General features: G+C 49.0%; 1 protein-coding gene across 2 annotated transcripts in view; it reads left to right on the top strand.

The window, feature by feature from the left end:
* Nucleotides 1–10,301: 10,301 nt before the first annotated feature.
* EYA2 (EYA transcriptional coactivator and phosphatase 2) overlaps nt 10,302–25,808 on the top strand; it is a 180,052-nt gene continuing 164,545 nt past the window's right edge. For both annotated transcript variants that reach the window (XM_047069004.1, XM_047069003.1), the window contains exons 1-2: nt 10,302–10,410; nt 24,940–24,985. In XM_047069004.1, the coding sequence (XP_046924960.1) occupies nt 10,302–10,410; nt 24,940–24,985 (155 nt within the window). The remainder of the gene's footprint in view (nt 10,411–24,939; nt 24,986–25,808) is intronic.

The raw sequence follows: 25,808 nt of genomic DNA, 5'->3' as shown, positions 1-25,808 counted from the left end.
TCTCCTCCCCCGGGCTGTGTGAAGGCTGTCTGATTTCTCTCTTCCCTCCCCTGCAAGGAGAATAAGCTGGTCTCCTGTTTCAGGTCATCGTGAGCAGGGGAGAAGGGGGAGAATGTGAGGGAAGCGTCCCCACAAACTGCAAGAGAATTCAACTCTGCCCATCAATCAGATGGTTTCGAATCAGTGGTTTTGTGATGACCCTCATGACAGTTCCTAGTATCTCCCTGGAATGAAACTAACTGTGTCTTTTGTCTGGGTGGATGCCTTCTCTAACTTAATCTGCACGTAACCTGCCAGGGAAGGTGCTATTATTTTCTCCATACTTGTGGATGAGGCTCAGAGAAGTTAAATAACTTGCCCAAGGTCATACAGCTGGTACGACACATAGCTGGGATTCGAACCCATGTAGCCGATGACAGAACCAGAGCTCTGACCGGGTGACTTTGTAGATATTGGAGTTGGTTGGGCCTTGGGTTCAGTTTTTGACCCAGTTTTACTTGTAGTTTAACTGTCCCTCGTTGAACATGGATGCAGAAATCCTCAACAAAATATTAGCAACTCAAACTCAGGAATATGTTAAAAGTATCATTTGTCACAATCAAGCAGGATTTAATCTAGGGATGCAAGGGTTCAGTATTCACAAATCAATCAATGTGATACGTCACACTAACAAACGGAAGGATAAAAAGTATATAATCATCTCAGTAGATGCAGAAGAAAAGCATTGGGCAAAATTCAACATCTGCTCGTGATCAAAACTCTGAACAGAGTAGGTTTAGAGGGAACATAACTCAACATAATAAAGACCACAGCCTTTATTGAAAAACCCACAGCTAACATCTTGTTCAGTGGTGAAAAACTGAAAGCTTTTCCTCTAAGATCAGGAACAAGACAAGGATGTCCACGACCGCCACTTTTATTCAGCTTTGTACTGGAAATCGTAGCCATAGCCGTCAGACAAGAAAAAGAACTAAAAAGCGTCCAAATTGGAAGAAAGAAGTAAAACTTTACTTTTGCAGTTGACATGAGAGTGTACATGAAGAAAACCATGAGAGTCCACCAAAAAGCTATTAGAACTCATCAACGAATTCAGTAAAGTTGCAGGATACAAAATTAATATGCAGAAACCTGCTGTGTTTCTATACACGAACAACAAAGTAGCAGAAAGAAAAAATTTAAAAACAGTCCCATTTACAGTTGCACCAAAGGAATAAAATACCTAGGAATAAATTTAGCAAAGGAGGTGAAAGACCTATACTCTGAAGACTATAAGACGTTGATGAAAGAAATTAACGATGACACAATGGAAAGATACACCATACTCATGGACTGGAAGAATTAATATTGTTGAAGTATTCATACCACCCAGTGCTTCAGATTCAGTTAGATATCACCTCACACCAGATGAACGGATAAAGAAGATGTGAAATAGATACACAATAGAGTATAACCCAACCATAAAAAAGAATGAAATGTTGCCATTCTTGCCGTAGATGGACCTAGAGGGTATTACGTTAAGGGAAATAACTTGGACAGGGAAAGACAAATAACATCTGATTTCACGTATACATAAAATCTAAGAAACAAAACAAACAGATCTCAAATACAGGGAACAAATGTGGCTGCCAGAGGGGAGGTGGGTGGGGGGCTGGGCAAAATAGGTAAAGGGGATTAAGAGATGCACATTTGCAGTTGTAACAGAAATAAGTCACGGGGATGAAAAGTAAAGAATAGGAAATATAGTCCATAATATTGTAATACCGTATGGTGACAGACGGTGACCACACTTGTCCTCGGGAGCGCTGAGTAACATGTAGAATTGTCAAATCACTATGTTGTGTACCTGAAACCAATACGGCACTGTACGTAAACGGTACTCCAATAATTAATTAATTAAAAGAAAATGCACAGACCCCAGGGCCAGCCCCCCTGGTTGTGAATCCTGGTTCTAGCAGGTCACTCTCTGAACCTCCGTCTCTTCATCTCTGCCCACCTCATAGGATTAAATGAGGCGATATAGGCAAAGAGCTCTTGGCCCCGGACTAAATGCTTTTCAAGTGTTAATTATTTTTATTTCTGTTATCTGAGCACTATAATGTGTAAAATGAGCACTATAATCAGGGCCAGGCTAAGAGCTTCAGAGGCCTCAAAACACCAAAAAGAGATCAGCCTCCCGCCTCTGCTGTGCCCACGTAATTCTTTTTTTCTTTTTTTCTTTTTTTCAAATTTATTTTTGAGAGAGACAGAGCATGCGCGGGGGAGGGGCAGGGAGAGAGGGAGACACAGAATCCAAAGCAGGCTCCAAGGCTCCGAGCTGTCAGCACAGAGCCCGATGCGGGGCTCAAACCCACGAACCGCGAGATCGTGACCTGAGCCGAAGACAGCCGCCCAGCCGACTGAGCCACCCAGGCGCCCCCGTTCGCATGTAATTCAATAATAAAACAATATGACCCATAAAACCCAAATCCAAAACTCACCATGTGCTGAAATTTTAAAAGCTTCTAATGGCAGAACAGGGTAAGTTCACCCAACGGGAATGATCATGTTTCCTTGGTGCTTTATGCTGTGCTCATACCTAAATCTATGTTTACTTGTCCTGTTGGGAAGTAGGGGGCGGACAGTTCTGTCTCCCAGGATGACTGATAGAATTCCAGGAGGTAAATGGGAAAGTGATGGGGAAGACTGCCTGCCATGGGATAGGAGCTTGGGAAATGGGAGCTGGGATTAGAATTTTTGAAAGGGTGTTTTTCACTGCACTGCTCATAACTGCTATACTTGTGGTTAATTGTTTGCTTCTGTAAAATCGCAGTACCCCTTAAGCTCTCGCTGGCAGCACGAAAGAATAATTGTCAGGTTCCTAAATCAGGGTTCTGTTTTCTTTGTGAGCACTGGTATTCCTATTACTTTGGCTTTGTTAGTGATATTTATTTATTTTCCTCCAAAGGAGGACGTGTTTGAATTGCGATAGGTAAGTTTGAAGTTTAGATCTTAAATTACCCAACCAAGACCTAGACTCTTTATTCCCTTTTGGAGTCAATACCATGCAAATTCGTTTTGGGAAAGGCAAACTTCCTGATTGTTATATCTTCATTCTTTTATCATTACAGTATGTTCCTCTAAATCTGTAGTAATGGTTTTTATTTGCAAGTCTATTTGAAACTATGTCAGCTTTCTTTTATCTGGTGTTTGCCTCCTGTGAATTTTTACAGTTCTTTGCTCTGAGTCTTTGTGTGTTTTTATATTTAAAACGGGTATCTTGTAATAAGCCTGTAGTTCATTTTTTTTAATGTTTAGTTATTTATTTTGAGAGAAAGAGAGAGAGCCCATGCATGCATGTGCACACAAGCAGGGGAGGGGCAGAGAGAGAGGGAGAGAGAGAATCCCAAGCAGGCTCCGTGTTCTCAGCCCAGAGCCTGACAGAGGGCTTGATCCCATGAACCATGAAATCATAACCAGAGCTGAAATCAAGAGTCGGGGGGCGCCTGGGTGGCTCAGTCGGTTAAGCGTCCGACTTCAGCTCAGGTCACGATCTCACGGTCCGTGAGTCCGTGAGTTCGAGCCCCGCGTCGGGCTCTGGGCTGATGGCTCAGAGCCTGGAGCCTGCTTCCAATTCTGTGTCTCCCTCTCTCTCTGCCCCTCCCCCGTTCATGCTCTGTCTCTCTCTGTCTCAAAAATAAATAAACATTAAAAAAAATTTTTAAAAAGAGTCGGGTGTTTAACCAGCTGAGCCACCCCAGTGCCCCAAAGCCAGTAGTCAGTTCTATAATCCAGTCTTGTAATATTTGTCTTTTAGTGGGAGTATTTATTCTGTAAGTGAAATGGACATTAAGTATTTAATTACTGATAAATTGGAGTTTAGATCTCTTTTTTTTTCTATCCCTTCTTTGTTTCTTTTTCTCTACTTTCTTCCTTTCTTTTGGGTTAAGTATTTTTATTAGTCCATTTTTCCTCTATTAGCTTGTTGATATACATTTTTTATTATTATTCTGAGCAGTTACCCTAAAGATTGTAACATGCATCCTTTGTAAATCTTAAAGTTTACTATAAATTAGTGCTTGTACCACTTGTAGAAAAACGCAATGTCCTTAGAACATATAAACTTCATTTATCCCCCTCTAACTTATGTATTTATCCTTTTGTGTTGTTCTCCACCCTTTGCTGAATTTTCATGCTTCCAGACCATTCATTGCACATCCACTAGTGGCAGATAATCTTATTTGGGTTTGTTTAGTTTTTGTCTTCAGTTTTGAAGGCTTTCCTGCTGGCCTAGAATTCTGCATCAGCAGACGAACCTCCATTGTTTTTTTCATTCCCGTACTACTTGCAGAGGAGTCTTGCAATTCCTTCTTTAAAGATCATTTGTCTTTTATTCCCTCTCTGTCTGCTTTTAAGAGAATATATTCTCACATGTGTACAGTTTGTGATACGCCTGGAGTGTTTTCCTCTGTGTTTATTTTACTTTGGATTTGCAGAACTTCTTGATGGCATTGGCTTGATGTCTTTATCAGTCTTGAAAGGTTTTCTGTCAGTTTCTTGTTAAATACTGTTTCTGATTTGTTCTCTCTCTTCTATCGTTCTGTGGCCCCTATTACATGTATGTTAGACCTTTTCTCCACACCCCATGTTTCTTTTATGCTTTTTTTAAATCTATTTTCCTTGGGGCGCCTGGGTGGCGCAGTCGGTTAAGCGTCCGACTTCAGCCAGGTCACGATCTCGCGGTCTGTGAGTTCGAGCCCCGCGTCAGGCTCTGGGCTGATGGCTCGGAGCCTGGAGCCTGTTTCCGATTCTATGTCTCCCTCTCTCTCTGCCCCTCCCCCGTTCATGCTCTGTCTCTCTCTGTCCCAAAATAAATAAAAAACGTTGAAATAAATAAATAAATAAATAAATAAATAAATAAATCTATTTTCCTTTCCGGCCCTCTTTCTGAGATTTATGTACTGACTTATCTTCCAGTCCATTAATCTTTTCTTTTGCTACATCAAATCTGTTGTTCAACTGCTGTATTGAGCTCTGAATTTCAATTACTGTACTTTTTGGTTTTCAAATTTTCATTTGGATTTTTAAAAATCCTTTAGATCTAAAGTAGCATTCTCACTGAGGGTTGATGGGGGGGTGGGTGGGAGGGAGGGGCGGGTGGGTGATGGGTATTGAGGAGGGCACCTTTTGGGATGAGCACTGGGTGTTGTATGGAAACCAATTTGTCAATAAACTTCATATAAAAAAAAATAAAGTAGCATTCTCCATTTAAACCTTTTTTCTTGATCATATTATTGAGGTGGTCAGGGAGTCCCAAGTTTGACAGCTCCAATATCTGAATCGTATTGTGGGTTTGTTTTTTTGTCTTGGTTCCCGATCATTTTGTCTTGTTTCCTTGCGTGGCTGATAATTTTTGTTAAGTGCTAAACATTGTACGTGAAAAATTGTGGAAACCCTGGAAGGTAAGACCTTCACCAAAAGAAAAGTTACTTTTCTTCTGCCAGCCAATGATACTAGAGGTGAATCACTTTGATCCCATAAAGGATTATTGGATGACTTAAGATGACTTAAGATTGGATGACTAAACCATATTAAAAGGAGGATTCCAGGGGCGCCTGGGTGGCGCAGTCGGTTAAGCGTCCGACATCAGCCAGGTCACGATCTCGCGGTCCGGGAGTTCGAGCCCCGCGTCGGGCTCTGGGCTGATGGCTCAGAGCCTGGAGCCTGTTTCCGATTCTGTGTCTCCCTCTCTCTCTGCCCCTCCCCCGTTCATGCTCTGTCTCTCTCTGTCCCAAAAATAAATAAACGTTGAAAAAAAAAATTTTTTTAAATTCTAAGTGAAAATAGAAATGCAGACAAATTAAAATGTAGACACATTTTAATATCGTAGAGTTACGGAAATAATTTTCACACCTAAAAATAAACTATTGGGCAAATATATAAATTTTTTGTTCTGCAAGACACCGTAAATAAAGAAAACAGACAAATGAAAAAGTAAGAAAAGAAATTTACAGCATCTAACACTAGCAATAAACGAATACATAGACTCTACAAGGCACTCCAGCAAATCATCAAGAAAAGATAAAAAGAAAACCCAGTAGGGGCACCTGGGTGGCTCAGTTGGTTTAGCATCTGACTCCTGATCTCAGCTCAGGTCATGATCTTACAGTTTGTGGGGTCAAGCCCTGCATCGGGCTCTGCACTGACAGTGCGGAGCCTGCTTGGGATTCTCTCTCTCTGTCCTCTCTCCTGCTCAGGCTCTGTCACTCTCTCTCTCTCAAAATAAATAAATAAACTTAAAAAAAAAAAAAGGAAAGAAAAGAAAACCCAATAGAAAAATGAGCAAGAATAAAACATATGAATAGACAGTTCCCAGAAACTCACGTGTCCCACAGTTACGTAACTCTGTGCTCAAATGCACTAGTAATCGTAGAAATACGAATTCAAACAACTGTGCTGTCGCTTTCCACCCATTAGTTTGACAAAAAGTAGGAAGTTGGACAATGCTCCGTGTTAGCAAGAATTTATGAAACTAGAACACTGATGCACTTCTGGTGGGAATCTAGATTAGCACAGAAATTATGAGGACCAATACACCCAATGACAGATATCATCCTTGAATACACACACACACACACACACACACACACACATATACATTTTAAGAATGTGTGTGTGTGTGTAAACACATATAGAGATACATGTTTTAGATACATATTTTTAAATTTTTATTTATTTAAGTAATCTCTACACCCAACGTGGGGCTCAAATTCACAACCCCAAGATCAAGGGCCATGTGCTCCTCTGACTGAGCCAGCCAGGCGTCCCTAGGTATATATATACTTTTTTAACGAAGGTGTTCGTTGCAGCATTATTTCTAGGTAGCTGAGAGACGAACGTTCCTGGATGTTTATCACTAGGGCAATTCGTAAATACAGTAGAGTGAATACACAGTATGGAATTCTAACTATAATTATGCTTGATAACTCTTCAGCAGTGGGTACCCATTATAAAATCACCGTGCAGACTGGAGAGAAAAAGCCCAATAAACAAGAAGAGATCTCATGCATAGCACTATCCATGTAAATTAAAACCCAATTCACACATAAAACAATACGGTGTCATTGATAAGAAATGTTTTAATGTTTATTCATTTTTGAGAGAGAGAGACAGAGCGTGAGCGGGGGAAGTGCAGAGAGAGAGGGAGACACGGAATCTGAAGCAGGCTCCGGGCTCCGAGCTGTCAGCACAGAGCCCGACCCGGGGCTCGAACCCACGAACTGCGAGATCACAACTGGAGACGAAGTTGGACACTTATCCGACTGAGCCACCCAGGTGCCCCAGAGAGCATCATTTATAAGGAGACATATTTACATATTTAATGCATTAGAGTCATTGTCTCGGGTGGGGTGGAAAATGAGACTAAATGGGAAATTTTTAAAAATCTTGTTTGAAGGGGCCGCCCAGGTGGCTCAGTCGGTTGAGCGTCCTACTCTCGGTTTCGGCTCAGGTCACGATCTCACAGTTGCGTGAATTGGAACCCCACGTCAGGCTCAGTGCTGACAGTGCAGAGCCTGCTTGGATTCTCTCTCTCCTCCCTCTCTCTCTGCCCCTCCCACTCACGCTGTCCCTGTCTCTAAATAAACAAATAAACGTATAGAATAAAATAATGAAATAAAAATCTGTTCGAAGAAACTAATCACTCAATTATAGATTCCCCCCCCCCCCCGGTCTCTCTCCTTCCAAGTCCTTTCCATCTTTTTTCCCCCTCCCATCCTTCTGCAGATGTTACTAGGATGACAGAATGAACACGATCCTGTGTCAGGTGCTGTGGGGGAAATAAAGGTGATTTCCATGTTGGCTTGACCACGTGAGGCAAAAGTCCAAGGTGAACGTGCCAAAAACTTTCCTGGCAGTACTCTGCCCCAGAGTTAGAACTCCCAAGCACACTCCTGCTCTGAGCTCCTGAGGACGACAGGAGCACTCAATAAAATAAACAAGCCCTGTGACTGAGGCCAGAAGTCACAGTACGGCTTCTTTCCCCGTCAGGCAGATGTTTATCAGCGAACATAAAGATACAAACTCTAGAAGCTTATTTGTGTGGAATCCTCTCGTCAGATTAAGAAGTGTATATAAAGTACTTCCTATGTGCACGTCCTGGGATAAGTGGCTGCTTTGTTCTTTTTTTTATAATTATTAAGTGTTTCGGGCACGCGAGGATGTATAATAGCCACAGAGCAGCGGTACGTCCAACCCCCCTGCTTACAAACTAAAACCGGGGTTGGCCAGCTTTTCCTGCCGGTTCTTAAATATTTTCAGCTTTGCGGGTCTCTATCGCACCTGCCGTCCTCAGAAGGTGCGGCGTGAACATAGCCTTGGACAGTGCAGTCAACCAACGCGCAGGGCTGGGTTCCAAGAAGACTTTACTTACGGACACTGTAATCTTCACAGGTCATGAAATGTTATCCTGCTTTTGATTGGTTTTCAAACCGTTTAAAAATGTGAAAGCCATTCTTAGCCCCCTGGGCCACAGGAAAAGATGGGCTGGATTTGGAAGGGCCATAATTTGTGTCGAGCCCTGAACCAAAATGTTACGAACTCACTGGAGGCCCTCGGGGTACCACGTCCCAAATGGCATCCCCCTGCCATCCCCCGAGTTACTCATTCTCTGAAATATTTTTCATCCCATACGTACTGTTATCTGTGTATTGCATGTGTGTATATCCCTAAACAGCATATAGTATTGATTTATATTTTTTTTTAATTTTTTTTAATGTTTATTTATTTTTGAGAGAGAGAGAGAGAGAGAGAGAACATGATCGGGGGAGAAGCAGAGAGAGAGGGGGGGAGACACAGAATCCAAAGCAGGCTCCAGGCTCTGAGTTGTCAGCACCGAGCCTGACGCGGGGCTCGAACTCACGGACCGTTAGATCACGACCTGAGCCGAAGTCGGACGCTCAACCGACCGAGCCCCCCAGACACCGCTAGTATTGATTTGTATATTTTGCACTTCGTAGAAATACCATATTTTGGGTACCCTTCTGCCTCTTTGCTCAGTACTTCGTCGGTCTGTCCATCGCGCTGTGTGGAGTCGTGCGTTAAGTCTTTTTCACCACTGTATCACATTCTACTGTCGGAGCACACGCTACCTGCATCATCACTCTTCCTCTGGGACTGAATGGACATTTAGATTACTACCTACTAAGGCCTTTCCTTACGGGGACCATCGCTTTTCATACTCACCGTGACCTCTTCGGGGAGGTACTTTGAGAACCCCCTTGTCCAGACGAGAAAGCTTTTGACTTAGAGCAGTTTGGTAACTTTCTAAAGGCGGTGAAGAGCGAAACTGAAATCGGAACCCGTGACCTTTCCACGACGGAATCTGAGTTTATAGCCACTTTGCCACCAGTCAGTATGTTGTGTTCCGTTAAAGTGGTGATAGCAGATCCTCCCCAACAATGACCTCGCGATACTGATGTGCTATCAACAAACTCAGCCTCTCTCTGAGGACAGCTTGAATCAGTGCCAGATACTATTGGCTGCTGTTGAGCTCTGTGAAAACAGCCAGGTACGGGATTGTGAACACACGAACAAGAAACCTCACTTCCTAACCACAGTGGGTAGGAGCCGAGGAGGCATAAGAAGGGATACAGTGCAAGTACTGACCGGTTTTCGATTAAAAAATGTGAAAGACCCAAGAGATTTGTCCCACGCTTTCCCTGCCCCCCGTTACATTTGATCAAAGTCGTGAGTAATTCGGGAGCTGGTGTTTCCTTTCTTGGGGACCAGCGTGATGGGCTGTGGAGTTTGGCCTGCCCGGAGGGACTTGGTGAGTATCACGGATGCCTTCCGTGCCTCTCTTCACCAGTCCAAGTAGCACCGTGTCCGTTTTTGTCTCGAAACTGCGGTCTCCTCCTCTCCCCAAGCCTCTGCTTTTGGGAATCCAAACCCAAACGTTCTCTCTCCGCCCGTGTCTCCCTTCCTCTGCTGGGAAGGCTCCCTAGCTCGTTCCAGCTCATTCAGATGACATTTAAAAGAGACCAGGATGTGATTTTTCTAATGGCAAAATACAGTATGAAGGAGGGGAAAGTTTTAATCAAGTGGGTGTATTCTCCGGAGGGGAGCAAGCACTTCATTTTAATTCCTTATTTCCCTTTGATGAAAAGTTTAGTGAATTTTTATTATGTAGAATTTATAAGACGGCTGGGTTTAGGTAATCAGCTTTAATATTTATACTCTTAGGGAAAGAAATAGGAATCATTAGTAAGCATGCATAATTAATGAATAAATTATATTTCCCTTTGTTTTCTTTCAGGTACAAGGAAATGCTAGATCTGGTGATCTCACCCAGCCTCACTGTAAACAGCGATTGTCCGGGTAAACTGAAGCTTAGCCGCACCGACGCCGATGTCTGGACTCTGAGTGACATAGAAGGTAGGCCTCCTGGCGTGAGTTTCGGTGGGACCTGTGTTGGTCCCCCCTGCCCCACCGCGGAAGTTAGTAAGGGACTGGCAGCCTTAGACACGCATCCTTTCGAAAATACCGTCATGATGACAGTTTCTCCTCCCGCCATTGGGATTGTTGCCTCTGGACCAAAAGAAACTTTGGCATGCCCTGCTGACAGTTCCCATCTAGTCGGTAGAGGTGTGAGCGTGCTGGTTCGCGTTCTGAACTTCCTGTCCCGAGAAACGCTGACACTTCCACCGCGGCTAATAGTCAGTTTCGGGTGTGTTACAGGCCCCGGCCCTGGGTGGGTCCTGCAGGGTCCGGGCTCCAGCTCAGGAGTCTGTCCCTCAGCGCTGCCCCCCCCCCCCGCCCCCCAGCCATCCTGCATCCGGGCAGGCGTCTTGTTTACGAAGGTTTGACGCTGGGACCAGAACTCGTCTGCCTTTGGCTTTCAGGTTGGGTTGGAGTCAAGGAAGCAGAGGAGAGTTAAGCTGTTTAAAAAATTATTGGCGGGGCGCCTGGGTGGCGCAGTCGGTTAAGCGTCCGACTTCAGCCTGGTCACGATCTTGCGGTCCGTGAGTTCGAGCCCCGCGTCAGGCTCTGGGCTGATGGCTCAGAGCCTGGAGCCTGTTTCCGATTCTGTGTCTCCCTCTCTCTCTGCCCCTCCCCCGTTCATGCTCTGTCTCTCTCTGTCCCCCCCCCCAAAAAAAAAAAATAAACGTTGAAAAAAAAATTTAAAAAAAAAAAAAAAAAAAATAAAAAAATAAAAAAAAAATAAAAAAAAATTATTGGCAAATGGTGCAGCCGAACTAGTTTTCGCTAGAACAATTCCAGCTATTGTTTGCTCTGTTTGGGATCTGTCAGCCTTCCTGGGAGAGCTGGGAGTTAGCAAAAGGCATTACGCTATTATGTTTAACCATTGGGCTTAACCCTTTAGTCGGGCCCGCTTTCGGATTTGCCGCCGGTGTCCCGGGACCCCGGGCTGACTCTCCTTCGCTGTCTGTGTATGATGCCAGCTCAGGGGGCATCGATCCTGCATCCTGTCGTGGGAAACCAGAGCCTTGCGTCTAGTCAAATACAGCATCGCAAGGAATTTGCTTTTAAGCAACGCCAGGCTTCCACGAATAATGATTACCATCACCGGAGCAATGACATTTCCCTCGCATGCTGGTAACAAAGCCGGGATAAGTCAACTAAAGGTACCACCAAGAGGGTCTGGGCTCCCCCCACCAAACCACATGCTAGAGAACACGCCCTCATTCTTCGTGGCCCTTTGGAGTGTCCGTGTAAGCTGTGCTCTTTGAGAGTTTGAGACAATTTATTAAGCCCTGTTCGAAGACAATCATTCTCTTCTGAGCAGAGGCACTGTTCGACCCAGGACCTCATTTCAGAGCAGGCAAGCTAGGAGGAGGAGGAGGAGGCTGCCCGGGGGGAGGAAGATCCAAGGCTGAATCCCAGCCCCACTGCTCCCCAGACCGGTGGCCTCGGGCAAATTGTTTAACCTTTCTGAGCCTCCGTTTTCTTACCTGTCAAATGGGGGCATAATCACGACCCACTTCCTAGCCTGCTTACCGCCGCCTGGCACACCGTGGGCGCGTGGCACCGTGGCGGAACTTGCTATCCCATGGTCATTCTCCTCTGAATCAAATAACCACGGTGACTGTAAAACCACGGCTGCAAACTGGCAGCTCGCGACAAGTCTGGTCTTCAGGTATGTCTTTGTTTGGCGTACAACGTCCTTTAAATAAAAGTGAACTTGTACGAATCAGGAGAGTTCACATAAAAATCTGGATTCCTAGGGGCGCCTGGGGGGGCTCAGTCGGTTAAGCGTCCGACTTCGGCTCAGGTCGTGATATTACAGTTCGTGAGCCCGAGCCCCGCGTCGGGCTCTGGGCTGACGGCTCGGGGCCTGGAGCCTGCTTCTGATTCTGTGTCTCCCTCTCTCTCTGCCCCTCCCCCACTCACACTCTGTCTCTGTCTCTCAAAAATAAATAAACACTGAAAATGTGTTTTGAAAACCTGGGTTTCTAGTTGCCCTTGAGATGCTGAGCACTTTAGACGTGCTGGGCCCACATTCCCACCTGGCTGCCACTAGTGGGAGCTGAGGGGCACCTGTCCCTCAGATGGATCCCTGCCACTCCCTTCTGTCCCTAATTTTTGCGAGGCACATACTTTGCGCCAGGCCCTGTGGAACGCAGTGTAACGGCGGATTAACCCTCCTCCTCCTCCCCTGTCACCAGCAGAGCAAATACTCGGCACTTGCTGTGTGCTAGACGTGAATGTACTCACTCACTGAATCCCCACAACCCCAGGAAGGGGGTAGCGTGATTAACCTTGTGTTACAGATGAGGAAACTGAGGCACAGAGGAGTCGAATGGCGTGATTGGGCTGACGCAGTTCAGCGACAGCCAAAATTTGAGCCTAGGTCGTCTGACTCCAAAGCCTGTTCTTCTTATTGGTGCACTGTACCGTTTCTCACTGAATTATGACACCCCTATTAGGCTACAAGCCCATCTTACAGATGTGGAAGTTGAGGCACAGGGGGTTAAATATACAGTAAGCAACCCAGAGACGCACAGCCCTGGTAGGGCCAGGAATCAGACTCAGGCACTCTGGCTCCGGGGTCTCCGCTTGGAAACTGCAGAATCACTTTCTGCCAAACCCCGAAGAGTCCTCGTGCCTCCGATAATCGTCCCTGCACAGCGATAGCACCCGCAGACACCCCATCTCTCTCCTTCTTTTGTGACGGGGAGCTGTCCGCACCCTCTGCCCTGCCCTGGATGGAGCAGGCTGGCTGTTGAGGCGAAGGCTTTGGGGCTGAGTGTTGGGGTGGGGGGAGGTTGCTCCCAAATTCAGAGCAGGCAGGGGCCGGCAGGGGCAGCTTACTCACATACACACACACACACACACACACACACACACACACACACACACACCACTTTCCTTCTCCTGAGATGGGCGGTGAGCTCCCCAGCTCCGCAGGGAAGATTCCACCCTAGTTGTGGCCCCAAGTGCCAGATTCGGCCCCCTGGGCCCTTCTTTCAGTGACAGAGGCGTTACTGAGTGACTGCAGGGACCCAGGTCCAGGGAGGACCCCGGGGGGCATGAGCCACGGGGCCTACATTCAGGGGGACTCTGGAGCGAATGTGGAGCCGAGAAATGCCCCAGTGGCTCCCACTGCCCCCATGGCTCTGCCTCTAACCATCTGTGGGTCCCTGGTCTCGTCACTCAGCCTCTTGGAGATTATTTGCCTCATCTGTTAAAGGGGGGTAATCATTCCACCGACCTCCCCGAGGTGATACGAAGATGAAATAGTTAAAACACGGAGAGGACTTAGTGTTTCTTAGAAAGTATAGAATAAGGTCTAATTTCCTTACCCTTGGCCACCAGGATCACCTTGTCTGTCCCTGCCAGCCTCTCAAAGTCACCTCCTCCCCGTCCCCTTTGCTCGGGGAACCGAGTCTTTGGACAGAGCCCTGACCTTGTTTCTTTTTCTGTAACTCAGGAGCGTGATTCTGCCCTCGGGGTCTTTGCACATGCTGTTCCCTCGGCCTGGTCTCCCCCTGTCTCTAGGACCACCTTCTCAGCCATCATTTCTCATCACAGAGGTCTTTCCTATCACATGTAACCGTTCAGTCCCTCATTCAGCAGGTGTTTGTTCAGGCCGGCATTGTTTTAAGCACTAGAAAGTCAGCACACAAAAGCCTCTCCCCTCCCGGAACCTATGCCAGGGGTCTGGCAGGCAAGAGGCTGATAAAACAGTAAATAAGCAAAGTACATAGCATGTCCAACAGTGATACTCGCTGTGGGGCAGGGGTGGGGGTGGGGGGGGGGGAGGAGAAGCAGGAAAGGAGGATAAGGAATGCAGGGATGTAAGGACGTCCCTGGGAAGGTGACACCTGAGTAAAGACCTTCAGGAGATGAGGGAAGGCGTTCGTGTCCACGTGGAAGGAAGAGGAAACAGCAAGTGCAAAGGCTCTGGGGCAGCAGTGTTCCCAGAGCACCGGAGGGGCAATAAGGAGGCTAGCGCAGCTGGAGCCCAGGGAGCAAGGCTCCGTGGGGGAGACGAGGTCAGAAAGATGGCCAGCTCAGACCTCCCCTGACTTTGAGAGCCACTGACAGGATTGTGGCTTCTACCCTGAGTGAGCCGGGAGCAATGAGAGGGTTTGGAGCAGGGGTTGGGCTCTGTGACCTGCATATTGACAGGAGCCCCCCCCCCGACTGGGGGTCAGGAGAACGCTGACGTGAGAGCAACGGGGGGTCAGGACCGAATGGGAGCCCAGAGACCAGCCAAGAAGGTGTTACAATAGTGCAGGTGAGAGGTGCCAGTGCCTTGGATCGGGGCAGGCAGAAGGGCTCAGATTCTGGGCCGCATTTGAGGGGAGAGCCGACAGAACACCCACCCACCCCCGTTTTGGGCCCTGCTGCCTGTCTCCAGCGTCCCACCCTCTGCCGAAGGCGCACGTGTGTTCTCTCGTTGTTCGTCAGGCTCCCGGCTAGAATGTCAGTTCTCGGAAGGCAGGCCTTGTTGTCTGGGTTTCTCCCCCTGCTGAGAGCACGTGGGACACCGACACTTAGCAGGTGCTTCAGAAATCCTGGCCCAGCGAGTGAGGACAGAAGGTGAAGCACTCCCCACGACGGTGGGACGGCTGAATGGGCGCTCCCCTCTGTAGGCCCCACGCCCCGTACCCCTTGCCTAAAGCCCTTCCTTTTCCTCTGTTTTTCCGTGACACGTCAGTTCCGACTCCCCAGCTACCACATAAACACACGATCCTTATAAAGACCCGAAACATCAGACCACATCTCCCCGTGCTCAGTGTCCCCTCCCTTCCCCGGAACCAACCACTGTTAGCGCGTTTTGTGCGCAGGCTGAGACCTTTTTGTAAGCCCTCGCATTTGTACCGATTGTATTTATGCGACTTAGGCGTGTATGTTTATGTATATATATTTACAAAGGTACCTTTACTGTAGGAATTAACAGTGTCGCTGGAAAAACTTCTGGAACACAAAAGCTAGCGTGTAATACAGATTTGCTCTAACTTGCTCTGTTCACTCAAGGCGCGTTAAGACATGATTTACCTCTTTTTAGCTTCACTGACTAATACACTAAAGAATGACCCAGTTCATTAAGCCATCCCCGGTCCGTGAACATGAGGTTATTTGTAATTTTTTGCTCTTGCAATCAATGCTGCCGGGCTGTCGTCATGCAGGCTGTTATTTGAACACGTGCCCTCTTGCTCTAGAGAAGATGCTGGTGGTCGTCAGCTTGTTTGATGCACCTGCTGTGCGTGAGGCCCTGGCGACCCGGGAGAGAACCGGACCCACCCGCAGCCTGCCTTCAGGGACTTTGCAGGTCACTGTGTTCCAGGGACCCTTTTTTGCATCTCCCCACGGTCCCTGCACGTCACATCCTACAGGGTTTGGGCTCAGCCGGGCCATATGTGTCTTCCAGGTCTGCCACTTGCTCCCTGGGTGAATGTCACCAAATTCCTGTTCTCCCTGAGCCTGTCTCCTCACCTGGATGATGAAGATATGTTTGCTGCACGCGTTTGTTCGTTAAATTGTTCCAGAATGCCTGCCGTGAGCCAGCGCCTGGTGCAGGTGATGGGAATATAATGGTGAAGGAGACAGACCCCTTCCCAGAGTTCATGTTCTAATGGGAGAGGCAGGTATTGAATTTTTACACAAATATGGGACTTCAGATGGTGGTAATTTCTATGAGGAAATAAAGCAGGAATGTGACAGAGGTGACCTGTATGCAGGCCAGGGGTTAGAAAAGCTTTAGCACGATTATGTTAAAGCCTTTTGCAGAGTGCTCGATGCTTAGAAAACACTCGGTGGAGGTTAGCTCTGTGTCTCTCGCTCTTTAATGTGCATACACTCACCTGGGAACTTTGTTAACTTGCAGATTCTGATCGGGCCTAAGGGTCTGCATTTCTGACAAGCTCCCAGGTGACGCTGATGCTTCTGGTCAACCAGCCACTCGGAGTAGCGAGGTGCTAGCTCCGTGGTTCTCAAATTCTTTTTCATCAAAGTCACCTTGCAAGTTTTGTTGGCACACAGATTGAAGGGCCCCACTGCTGGCTTTGCTGGTTGGGCCTGGGGCCCAAGAATTTGTGTTTCTAACAAGTTCCAGATAATACTGACGCTGCTGGCCCAGGGACCACACTTTGAGAACCAGATTTCTGCACTGGTTTTGAACCTGGTTGCATGCCGGAATCTCCTGGAAGGTTTTAAAAAAAAATGTCTAAGGCTCATGTCCAGATCCCACCCCCAGAAAATCTGATTTAATTGGTCAGTAGTGTGATGCAAGCAATGGGATTTTTCTAAAGCTCTCCAGACAAGTTTGTTGTGCACCCAGGGTTGAGAACAGTTGTTTTAGATGGCAGATTCCTCCAGGATAAGGACAGTTTTTTATTCCTATGTACGTATTTAAGTTATTGTTCCTGATTAACAAAGAGCTTAGTCTATGACTCATGGTAGATCCTTAAAAATTATTTATGGATGGATAGGTGGATAGATTAATGGGTGGAAAGGTAGAGGATGGATGGATGGATGATGGATGAGTGGATGGAAGATGGGTGGTTGGGTAGAGGATGGATGTGTGGGTAGGTAGAGGATGGATGGGTGAATGGATGGATGGATAGGTAGATGGATGGATGTGTGGGTGGATGGATGGGTGGATGGATAGGTGGATGGATGGATGGATGGATGGATGGATGGATGGGTAGGTGGATGGATGGATGGATGGATGGATGGATGGATGGGTGGATGGATGGATGTTTGGATGGGTGGATGGCTGGCTGGCTGGATGGATGGATGTGTGGATGGATGGATGTGTGGATGGATGGATGGGTGGATGGATGGATCAGTGGATGGATAGATGTGTGGATGTGTGGATGGATAGATGGCTAGATGGATGGATGGATGGGTGGATATGTGGATGGGTGGATGGATGGATGGATGGATGGATCAGTGGATGGATGGATCAGTGGATGGATAGCTGTGTGGATGTGTGGATGGATAGATGGCTAGATGGATGGATGGATGGGTGGATATGTGGATGGGTGGATGGATGGATGGATAGGTAGATGGATGGATGTGTAGATGGATGGATGGGTGGATGGATGGGTGTGTGGATGGATGGATGGATGGATGGATAGGTGGATGGATGGGTGGATGGATGGATAGGTGGATGGATGGATGGATGGATGGATGGATGGATGGATGGATGGATGTTTGGATGGGTGGATGGCTGGCTGGCTGGATGGATGGATGTGTGGATGGATGGATGTGTGGATGGATGGATGGGTAGATGGATGGATGGATGGATAGGTGGATGGATGGATGGATGGATGGATGGATGGATGGATAGGTGGATGGATGGATGGATGGATGGATAGGTGGATGGATGGATGGATGTTTGGATGGGTGGATGGCTAGCTGGCTGGATGGATGGATGTGTGGATGGATGGATGGGTGGATGGATGGATGGGTGGATGGATGGATCAGTGGATGGATAGATGTGTGGATGTGTGGATGGATAGATGGCTAGATGGATGGATGGATGGGTGGATATGTGGATGGGTGGATGGATAGATGGGTGGATGGATGGATGGATGGATGGATGGATGGATGGATGGATGGATGGATATGTGGATGGATGGATGGATGGATGGATGGATGGATGGATGGATGGATGGGTGGATGAACACAGGATGGTCTTGAGGAATCACAAATAACTTTAGGCTGATGATTAGCTTTGAATCCTTAGTAAAATCTCCTTATTTCTGTATCTGTAAAATACAGATAATAACTTCCTCTTTGAGTTGTTATGGACACTGATAGAAGACTCATGCCGTCCTTAGCACAGTGCCTGGCTTATAGGAACCACTTGAGAAATATTAGCCATCATTCATTGCTATTCAAGGGAAAATTGGATTTGAATTGTATCCTGTCTTCTGGAAGGAGAGGAAACAATGTTGCGGAACTAAGAAAGCAAAGCTGAATAGAGAAAACTTTTTCATTTAAAATGCAGATACATTTTGCAGAAGCCAAGGCTGTATTCTTGTTGTTTCCTCTGAGAGGTGAGACCGCGCCCAGGGGACAAGCTGGGCTGTCCGCTCTCAGACCTCCTGCATCTCTTCTGTCCTGGGCACAATAGGGTCTGATTTCAAGTTCCCATCTCACGAGTTCCTGCCTGGAGCTGGCAGATTTCGATTCATCTCCTCCCCCCAGCCAGGTTGAGCTGCCCAGACCTTTGCCAGAGTCCTCACCTGGCGAGAGGCAGATCCGCTTTGCCTCTCCCACCCTTCCGCCTTTCCCAGCTGGCTTCCTGGGGGCCTTAGCACCCCGAATGACCTCTACCTGCATGGAACAGAAATCACACTCTGGGGACGCCAGTGTATTGGGAAGGAAATTGCCAACCCTCTCCTTATGAAAAAGGGCACCGACTATTATTAATTATCAAATGCCTTCCCTGGATAAAGAGCTCTCACCCCTGGCCGTGTCTCCTGGACTTCACACATTCTCCAGCCATTCTCTGCTGTATGTTGGTAACACCTCTCTTGTCGCTCGCTTACTGATTTTTCTTTAAAACTGCTCCCTTTCCGTATATTCATTTTAAGAAGATGACGTAACACCAGCTCCAGAAATGGAAAGTTATGCCTTTGCCGGTCTTGCTGTGATTCTCATACGCATTAAAATAGGTTGGTGATGATTTACACAGAAGAGCGTGTGTTCACATCTCGCCTAAAACCCTCGCGCTCTGGGATTTACGGGCCTTGTTTCTTTCGGTCCTCAGGAACACCCCTATGAGGGACAAATGACTTGTTCGCTGTCACGTAGCCACTCAGTGAGAGTCAAATTTGGGGTGAGCGCTTCCGGACTGCTGATACAGTGCTCTGTCCTGCTGTGGTTGTCCCTGGCCTGAGAGCACCTTAAACCACCCACCCAAGGGACATGAGCTGATTCAGTTTGGAGACTTGTACCTTTTGTAGCAAAGACCTGCCTCAAAACATCTTGCACTAGGAATTGTCTCATCTTATGGGGATCACTTAGAAGTGGCCCCTGGGGTCCAATTAGGCAACATAATAGTGGCTGCTGCTTGCAGAATCATTAGCTTTTTAATCCTCCCAGTGAGAGTTAAAAAAAAAAAGTGTGAACATTCAAATTGGGCTCCCGGATTCAAGTGGCTTAAGCAAGGGCCCCAGAGAACGGAAAGCTACGAATAGCTCCTGGCGTGGAGCGGTTCCCACTTGGCAGGTGCCTGCCTCTTGCAGTCCCCTGGCAGGCACCTGGTTATGAGGTATTGCCCCATCTTGTGGATGTGAAAACCGAGGCTTAGAGAGAGGCAGTGACAGGCACAAGGTCACACAGTTACCCTGCTGCAGCGTCAGGATTTGTGTTTGGGTCTGACCCCTTTAAGCCCATGTGCTTTTTGGGGGGAAGAACATTAAGTTGACATGTTACAGACATTTGGGTTGTAGATCTGGCCCACGGTAGGTGCATGAATGCACAAAAATGAATGAACAGAGTGTGAATGTCTCCGCACGAGTTCCTTCACACAATCCTAGTCACACAGAAGTGTGCATTCACACACACACACACACCTAGCTTTGGTTGCCTTGATTGGATCTTATGTCCTGATCCTTTCCATTATCTCCCGGCCCCGTAGGCATTTGAGTTTGTGACTTCTCGAGTGGAGATTTATGGTTACCAACCCGGAACTGGGATACTTTTTAATAATTTGCAGTTCTTGCTTAGCCAGTAGTCCCAAACCCTCACCAGTCAGAAGTGTGGTTTCCCGGGCTGCACGTCAGCACCACCTGGCAGCTTTCTTGCCCTGCCGGCCTGGAGTCTGCGTTCCCACAAGAGCCCCAGGCGAGTCCCGTGGGGGTTAAGTGTCCAGGCGCACTGCCCTATGCCAACCACTTTCTTCCTATGCAACTTGTTATAATTGCAATTAAGTACTTACTTGGGCAATTCCTTATTTGCCATCCATCTTCCCCACTAAACAGGACGTTCCTGACTGCTTCAGCTCACTGTTAGAACCCAGTTCCTAGCACACGCCTGGTGCATGGTGGGCCGTGGAATAAGCGAATGGATGAATGAGTTGAGTGAGTGAGTGAGTGAGTGAGTGAGCTCATTCCAGAGGTTTTGGCCATCTGTTTAGTTAATCCTTCTCTCTCTAGCCATAGGAAGCTGGGGAGGAAGAGGCAGCTTAGAGTTTTAAATTCAGAAGGAAACGGAGGAGGCTGTCTGTTGCTCCCCACTTGAGAGCCAGCTGTCCCGTTTTATGTACCAGCCACCTCTCTGGGACCCATGGTGAGGCTTGGAGATGGGCTACACCGGGTCAGGTCATTACAGCTGCTTTCACCTCTAGCAACGTGGATGTAAGGCTCCCTCAGTGAGTCCTCCGTGGACCTCAACCCCATGCGTCATGGCAAGTTAGGCTGTGGTCAGTGGAAGGCCATGTCCATCTACCACGCTCCAGCTGCTGCTGCTTCTGAATGTGGTGTTTTCACCACCCTGAAGACGCGGGGGACTCACTGGGTGTGGGGCCTGAGGGTCACCTGCCCCTTGTGCTGATGGCCCCGTGTTGTTTTCTTTTCATTGTTTTTTGAATGTTTATTCATTTTCGAAAGAGACGGAGCACAAGCAGGGGAGGGGCAGAGAGAGAGGGAGACACAGAATCGGAAGCAGGCTCCAGGCTCTGAGCCGTCAGCACAGAGCCTGACGCAGGGCTCGAACCCATGAACCATGAGATCACGACCTGAGCCGAAGTCGGGCACTTAACCAACTGAGCCACCCAGGCACCCCTTTTTTAATGTTTTCTAATGTTTACGTATTTTTGAAAGAGAGCGAGAGACAGAGGACGAGCAGGGGAGGGGCAGAGAGAGAGGGAGACACAGAATCCGAAGCAGGCTCCAGGCTCCGAGCCGTCAGCCCAGAGCCCGACGCGGGGCTCGAACCCACGAACCGTGAGATCGTGACCTGAGCTGAAGTCGGACGCTTCACCGACTGCGCCACCCAGACGGCCCTTGATGGCCCCATGTGTTTGTGTTGGGCTCACCATGCGCAGTGTGACCTCCTCCCAGATTGCCAGTTTGCTTGGACTCCTGCTGGCCCCTCCACCAGACTCTGTGACACTCCGGCCTCACGCGGGGACTCGTGACCACAGTCCACCCCCTCGCTACCCCTCCGGCAAGCTGTGGCACCACGGTCGTGCTGCTGTGCAGAGCGTCGTTGCCTTCAGGCAGTGACACTGCGGGGCTGTGGGCAGGGTTGTTTCTGGGCTGCATGGAAAGCTCGGTGGCCCGGCCTCCCGTATCTCCACCCTCAGTGCGTCTGTCGCTCTCTGACTGCCATCGGGGAAAACTGTCAAATACAATGGCATTCAGAAAGTGGTAACGCGAGCAGCCAGGAGATCACCGAAAGACGTCCCGGGCTACCCCGAGGACCCAGTTGTCCCCTGTGACTTGAATGATGATGTTCACTCCGTCTTCCACCTGGGGGCTGGCATCCCGTACAGGACCAGCCTGCCAGGCCCACTTACCAGTATGCAGGTGATATGTGCATACATATGTGCACACAGTCCTCCTGGTCCTTGTGACCTCTGAGGACATCAGCCTTGGACCACAGCAAGAACGCCAGAGGGACAGAGAAGCTCTCTGCTCCCGGCCAGGCCCTGACCCACCTCTGCGTCCAAGGCACTGAACTCCACCGTCCTTGACCCGGTCCCACCCAGGCCCCCTGAAGAAGGGAAGGAGCGTAAGAGCCCCACCTCGTCACGTCCCATCAGGATTCCCGACGAGGTGTATACCATCCCTACCTGGGAAAAAAGGCAGAAGGGAGCAGGGCAGGGAGGGAGATCATTCCCCATGTGATGTACTCATTTCCCAGGTTTTCGTTCCCCCACGTGTCCTGGATGAAAAGTTAAATGTGATACCCGCCCAAAAAGATAAAAGCCTGTGTTTCTCAAAAGTCACGCAGTCTGCAGAAGGAAGATGTCTTGTACTGAATGCCCGTGTCTCGCTTGCACAGGCTTCCCGGGGGTTGCTGGGGCGGGAAAGGGAGAGTCTTGTAGGTTTGCAAAGCAGGGGAGGGAGACCTGCCCGCGTGGGGAAGGCAGGTTACTCAACAATTCAGAGCAGAGGAAGCTGGAGCGAAGCAAATATGCAAATCACGGCACGGAGGTTGGGGCAGAAAGATGCTTCAAATTTACAGAACGCCAGGTTAATCCGAGCCCATAGGAATGTTTGTTTCCATAAGACGCGATTTTTATGAATATTTACATACTTATTTAAGAAATCATATTCGAAATGTTTAATTCAGTAACTTATGTATTACTAAACGCACTCAAAACATGGGCTTTTACCGCTAATGAGAACTGTGTCTGCTTCGGAATGAGACTGTTCATCCTCTAGTCCTGGGGGAGGGTGGGGACGGGATGCTGGAGGTCCTGTTCGGGGCAGCGAACCCCAACCAGGGAAATAAATGAGCATTGAGTGAGCACCTACTGGGTGCCAGGGGCTTTCCTTGGCATTAGACCACAGCTGTTCCGGACACACAGTGAGAAATATATTTTTGCACTCCTCTTCCTCACACACGCACGCGTGCACACGCCTCACACAGCACGTTCTCACGACTGTAACTACAGCAAAAGTCTCATCCAACCCCTTCTTCCCGCGGGCCATCCAGGCTGGTACTGTCCGTTCGGTTTTACCGTTTAGCTCAAGCCGGACTCTCCGAACGGACTTCGGGACTCGCCCACCCTTGATCCGGGGGTTTGGGACTCCGGCAGAACTTAACTCAGCCGGGGACGCGGTTCAGGAAACAGGCTTGGGGCTCCCAACGTGCTTGGGTTCAAGTCCCGGCTCCGGTGCCCATGGGCCGTGCGGCTTGAGTAGGGCCCTTAGCCTTCCCCAGTTTCTTCATGTGTACCGTGGGGACGGTGACTTCGCCCACCTTGTAGCACCGTTGTGAGGTCTAAGAGAGGGCACGCAGGTGAGTAGTGACCTCCTAGGTGCGTGGTTGTAGCTGGTGTGGTGACGAAGCCATCGCAGGCTGCAGCGCCCTGGTAGCGAAGAAAAACCCCGGAGCCAGACGGCCTGAGCTCAGAGCACACATCCACCCCTGATGACCCCTGTGGCCTCGGGTGAGTTAGTTAAACTGTCTGTGCCTCCAGATCTTCGCCTGCGACACGGGGGTATGAATAGAACACTCTTCGTGGGGTGATTCCGAGGATTAACAATAACGCATCCGAGTAACACGCTTAGAGCTTGGCGGGTAACAAGCACGGGGTAAATGACGGACCTCATCAGCATCATCCTCTTGTGTTTTCATCTTCACGCATCCTTGTGAGATCAGTTTCCCCCCATTTCACAGCTGGGAACACTGAGGTCCAGAGACTCTGGGCAGGCTTCCCCCAGGTCTCGTTGATACCAAGTGGTAGAGTTGGAATTGCAAGTTTTGAGCCTCCGGTCCGGGGCTGAGAGAGGCTCAGAGTTCCGGGGACCTGAGAGCATGTCTCAGGAGGCACAGGGACGCTCCAGCCGCGTACCCCAGTACGTAGGCACTGCCCTACGCACCGGGGAGTGTGAGTGGGGAGGTTGGTGCGATCAGTAGGCACGCAATCTAGTATCGGCCTGGGCGTCACGGTGAGGACGTTGAGTTTTCCTGTTAGAGATGACATAACGTGGTCCCCAGTGGACTGTCCACGTGTAAAATTAGCTTCTTGAAGATATCTCTCTTCAGCTGAATTCCGTCACCTTTTCGTCACCTCTTGCCTTATTGTCTCCCACTGATGGCTGGATGCTGTGTGCCGAGGGGCACCGTTGAATCAGGAGCTCAGGCCCCTTCTGTCTTCCTGCTGCACACTCTACCTAGAGCCTAGGAGATGCGTCAGCGTGTGGCTTCCCCTAAGTGCTGGGGCCAGCCCCACCTGAACCCCATGGGCTGAAACTGGGTGGTGGGGGGGAGAGGAAGAACGTCAAGATGATGTCATCAGGAGAAGGGAAATGGATGTTGGCCAATCAAAGCCAACTGGTATCTGCCATTCATGGGTTCTCGGGGCTGTGCCGTTGAGGCAGGGAGTTCTCCATCCAGGAGTGGAAATGGCAGCAGCCTGGGAGTCAGGAAACCTGGTCCAGGTCCCAGTTTGTGCTGCTGTCTAGTTATGGGGCCTAGCTCAAGCATGTTCTTTCTGTCCCTTTGGCCTCGGTGTCCCCATCCGCGCACTGGGTAAGGGGGAGGGTTCTACCCCGATGTTTCGAGATGTTATAGACTCTTTACATGTGGTCCTTCAGTTAGTATCCGGAGATGAAACTCGCCCAGAGAGGGGTTTTGAGGAGGAAACGCTAAAACGTTGTGCCTCGAATGAGCTTTTGTGGTTGAGAAAGTCCCTGGCAGCAATTCTCCAAGGTTCTTCCCACTCAGGTGAGCAGCTACAGTCACAGCTTTAGTGGATCATCACTCCGACAGCTAAAGCCTTTCCAATTTTTCTTTTCCCTCCAGGCGTCACCGCATCGGCCCCTCCGAGCGTGTCTCCGCTCTTCGCAAGGTGAGCACCCTTGCCCGCCTCCTCTGCCTCCCTACCTTTCCCCTCCTTGCGGGGCTGAGGCTCTGGGGCCTGAATCCCCAGAGAGGAATCCCAGCACCAGCACTTACCAGCTGAGCCACCCGGAGCACATGACTCCACCTCCCAGGCCTCGGTCTCCCCATCTGGAAAAGGGGGAGACTGTCACGACGCCCGCCCCCTTGAAATGAGTTAAAACATGTTAAAAGGCCTTAGAATGAAGCCTGGAGCCAAGTGTCGAGTGTTGGCTCTTACTTCCTCCCTTCTTCTCTTTGTTCTTTTTGTCCGTCCTTCCTTCCCTTTCCCTCCCCTTCCTCCTTCCTTTCTTCTCCCTCCTTTTCACTCTCCCTCCTCTACTCTGTCCCTGCCTTCCCTCCCTTTCCTGCTGTCCCTGCCCCCCTCTTGCCTTCTCTCCTCTGCCCGGCGAGTGGAGGAGACAGGCCAGTAAAGCAGAGACCCCCTCAGGTGGACGGGCAGCATCAGTGTTGCACCAGAGGTGTGCGAAGGGCAGAGCGAGCTCCCTGATGGCCACGGCTTCCGGAGAGCCCTCGGTGGTCAAGGTGCCCTCGGCCTAGAGGGTCAGCTCCTCCATATGCCGACACGCACCTCCCTTGACAACACTGGAGAAGTCGTTTGGAAGGAACACACTTTCTCAGCCTTCCTTTCCTTGCAGACGTTTTGGGGATTGTTAGTAGCAACAGAGGTCTGTTCGATCCACCTGAACTCTTCTTTAAGGCCGTGGAGTTGGAGAGTTCCACTCCTCTTTCTCTAGGTTTTCACCGTAGCCCCAGATTAATCCGCAAGGAAG

This window comes from Lynx rufus, unplaced genomic scaffold (assembly GCF_022079265.1).
Source record: "Lynx rufus isolate CCGP_SWC_20201006 ecotype Redwood Valley unplaced genomic scaffold, mLynRuf1.p SCAF_8, whole genome shotgun sequence".
Taxonomy (NCBI): Eukaryota; Metazoa; Chordata; class Mammalia; order Carnivora; family Felidae; genus Lynx; species Lynx rufus.
The sequence above is the reverse complement of the archived record's forward strand: the minus strand, read 5'-3'. Positions and strand labels throughout refer to the sequence as shown.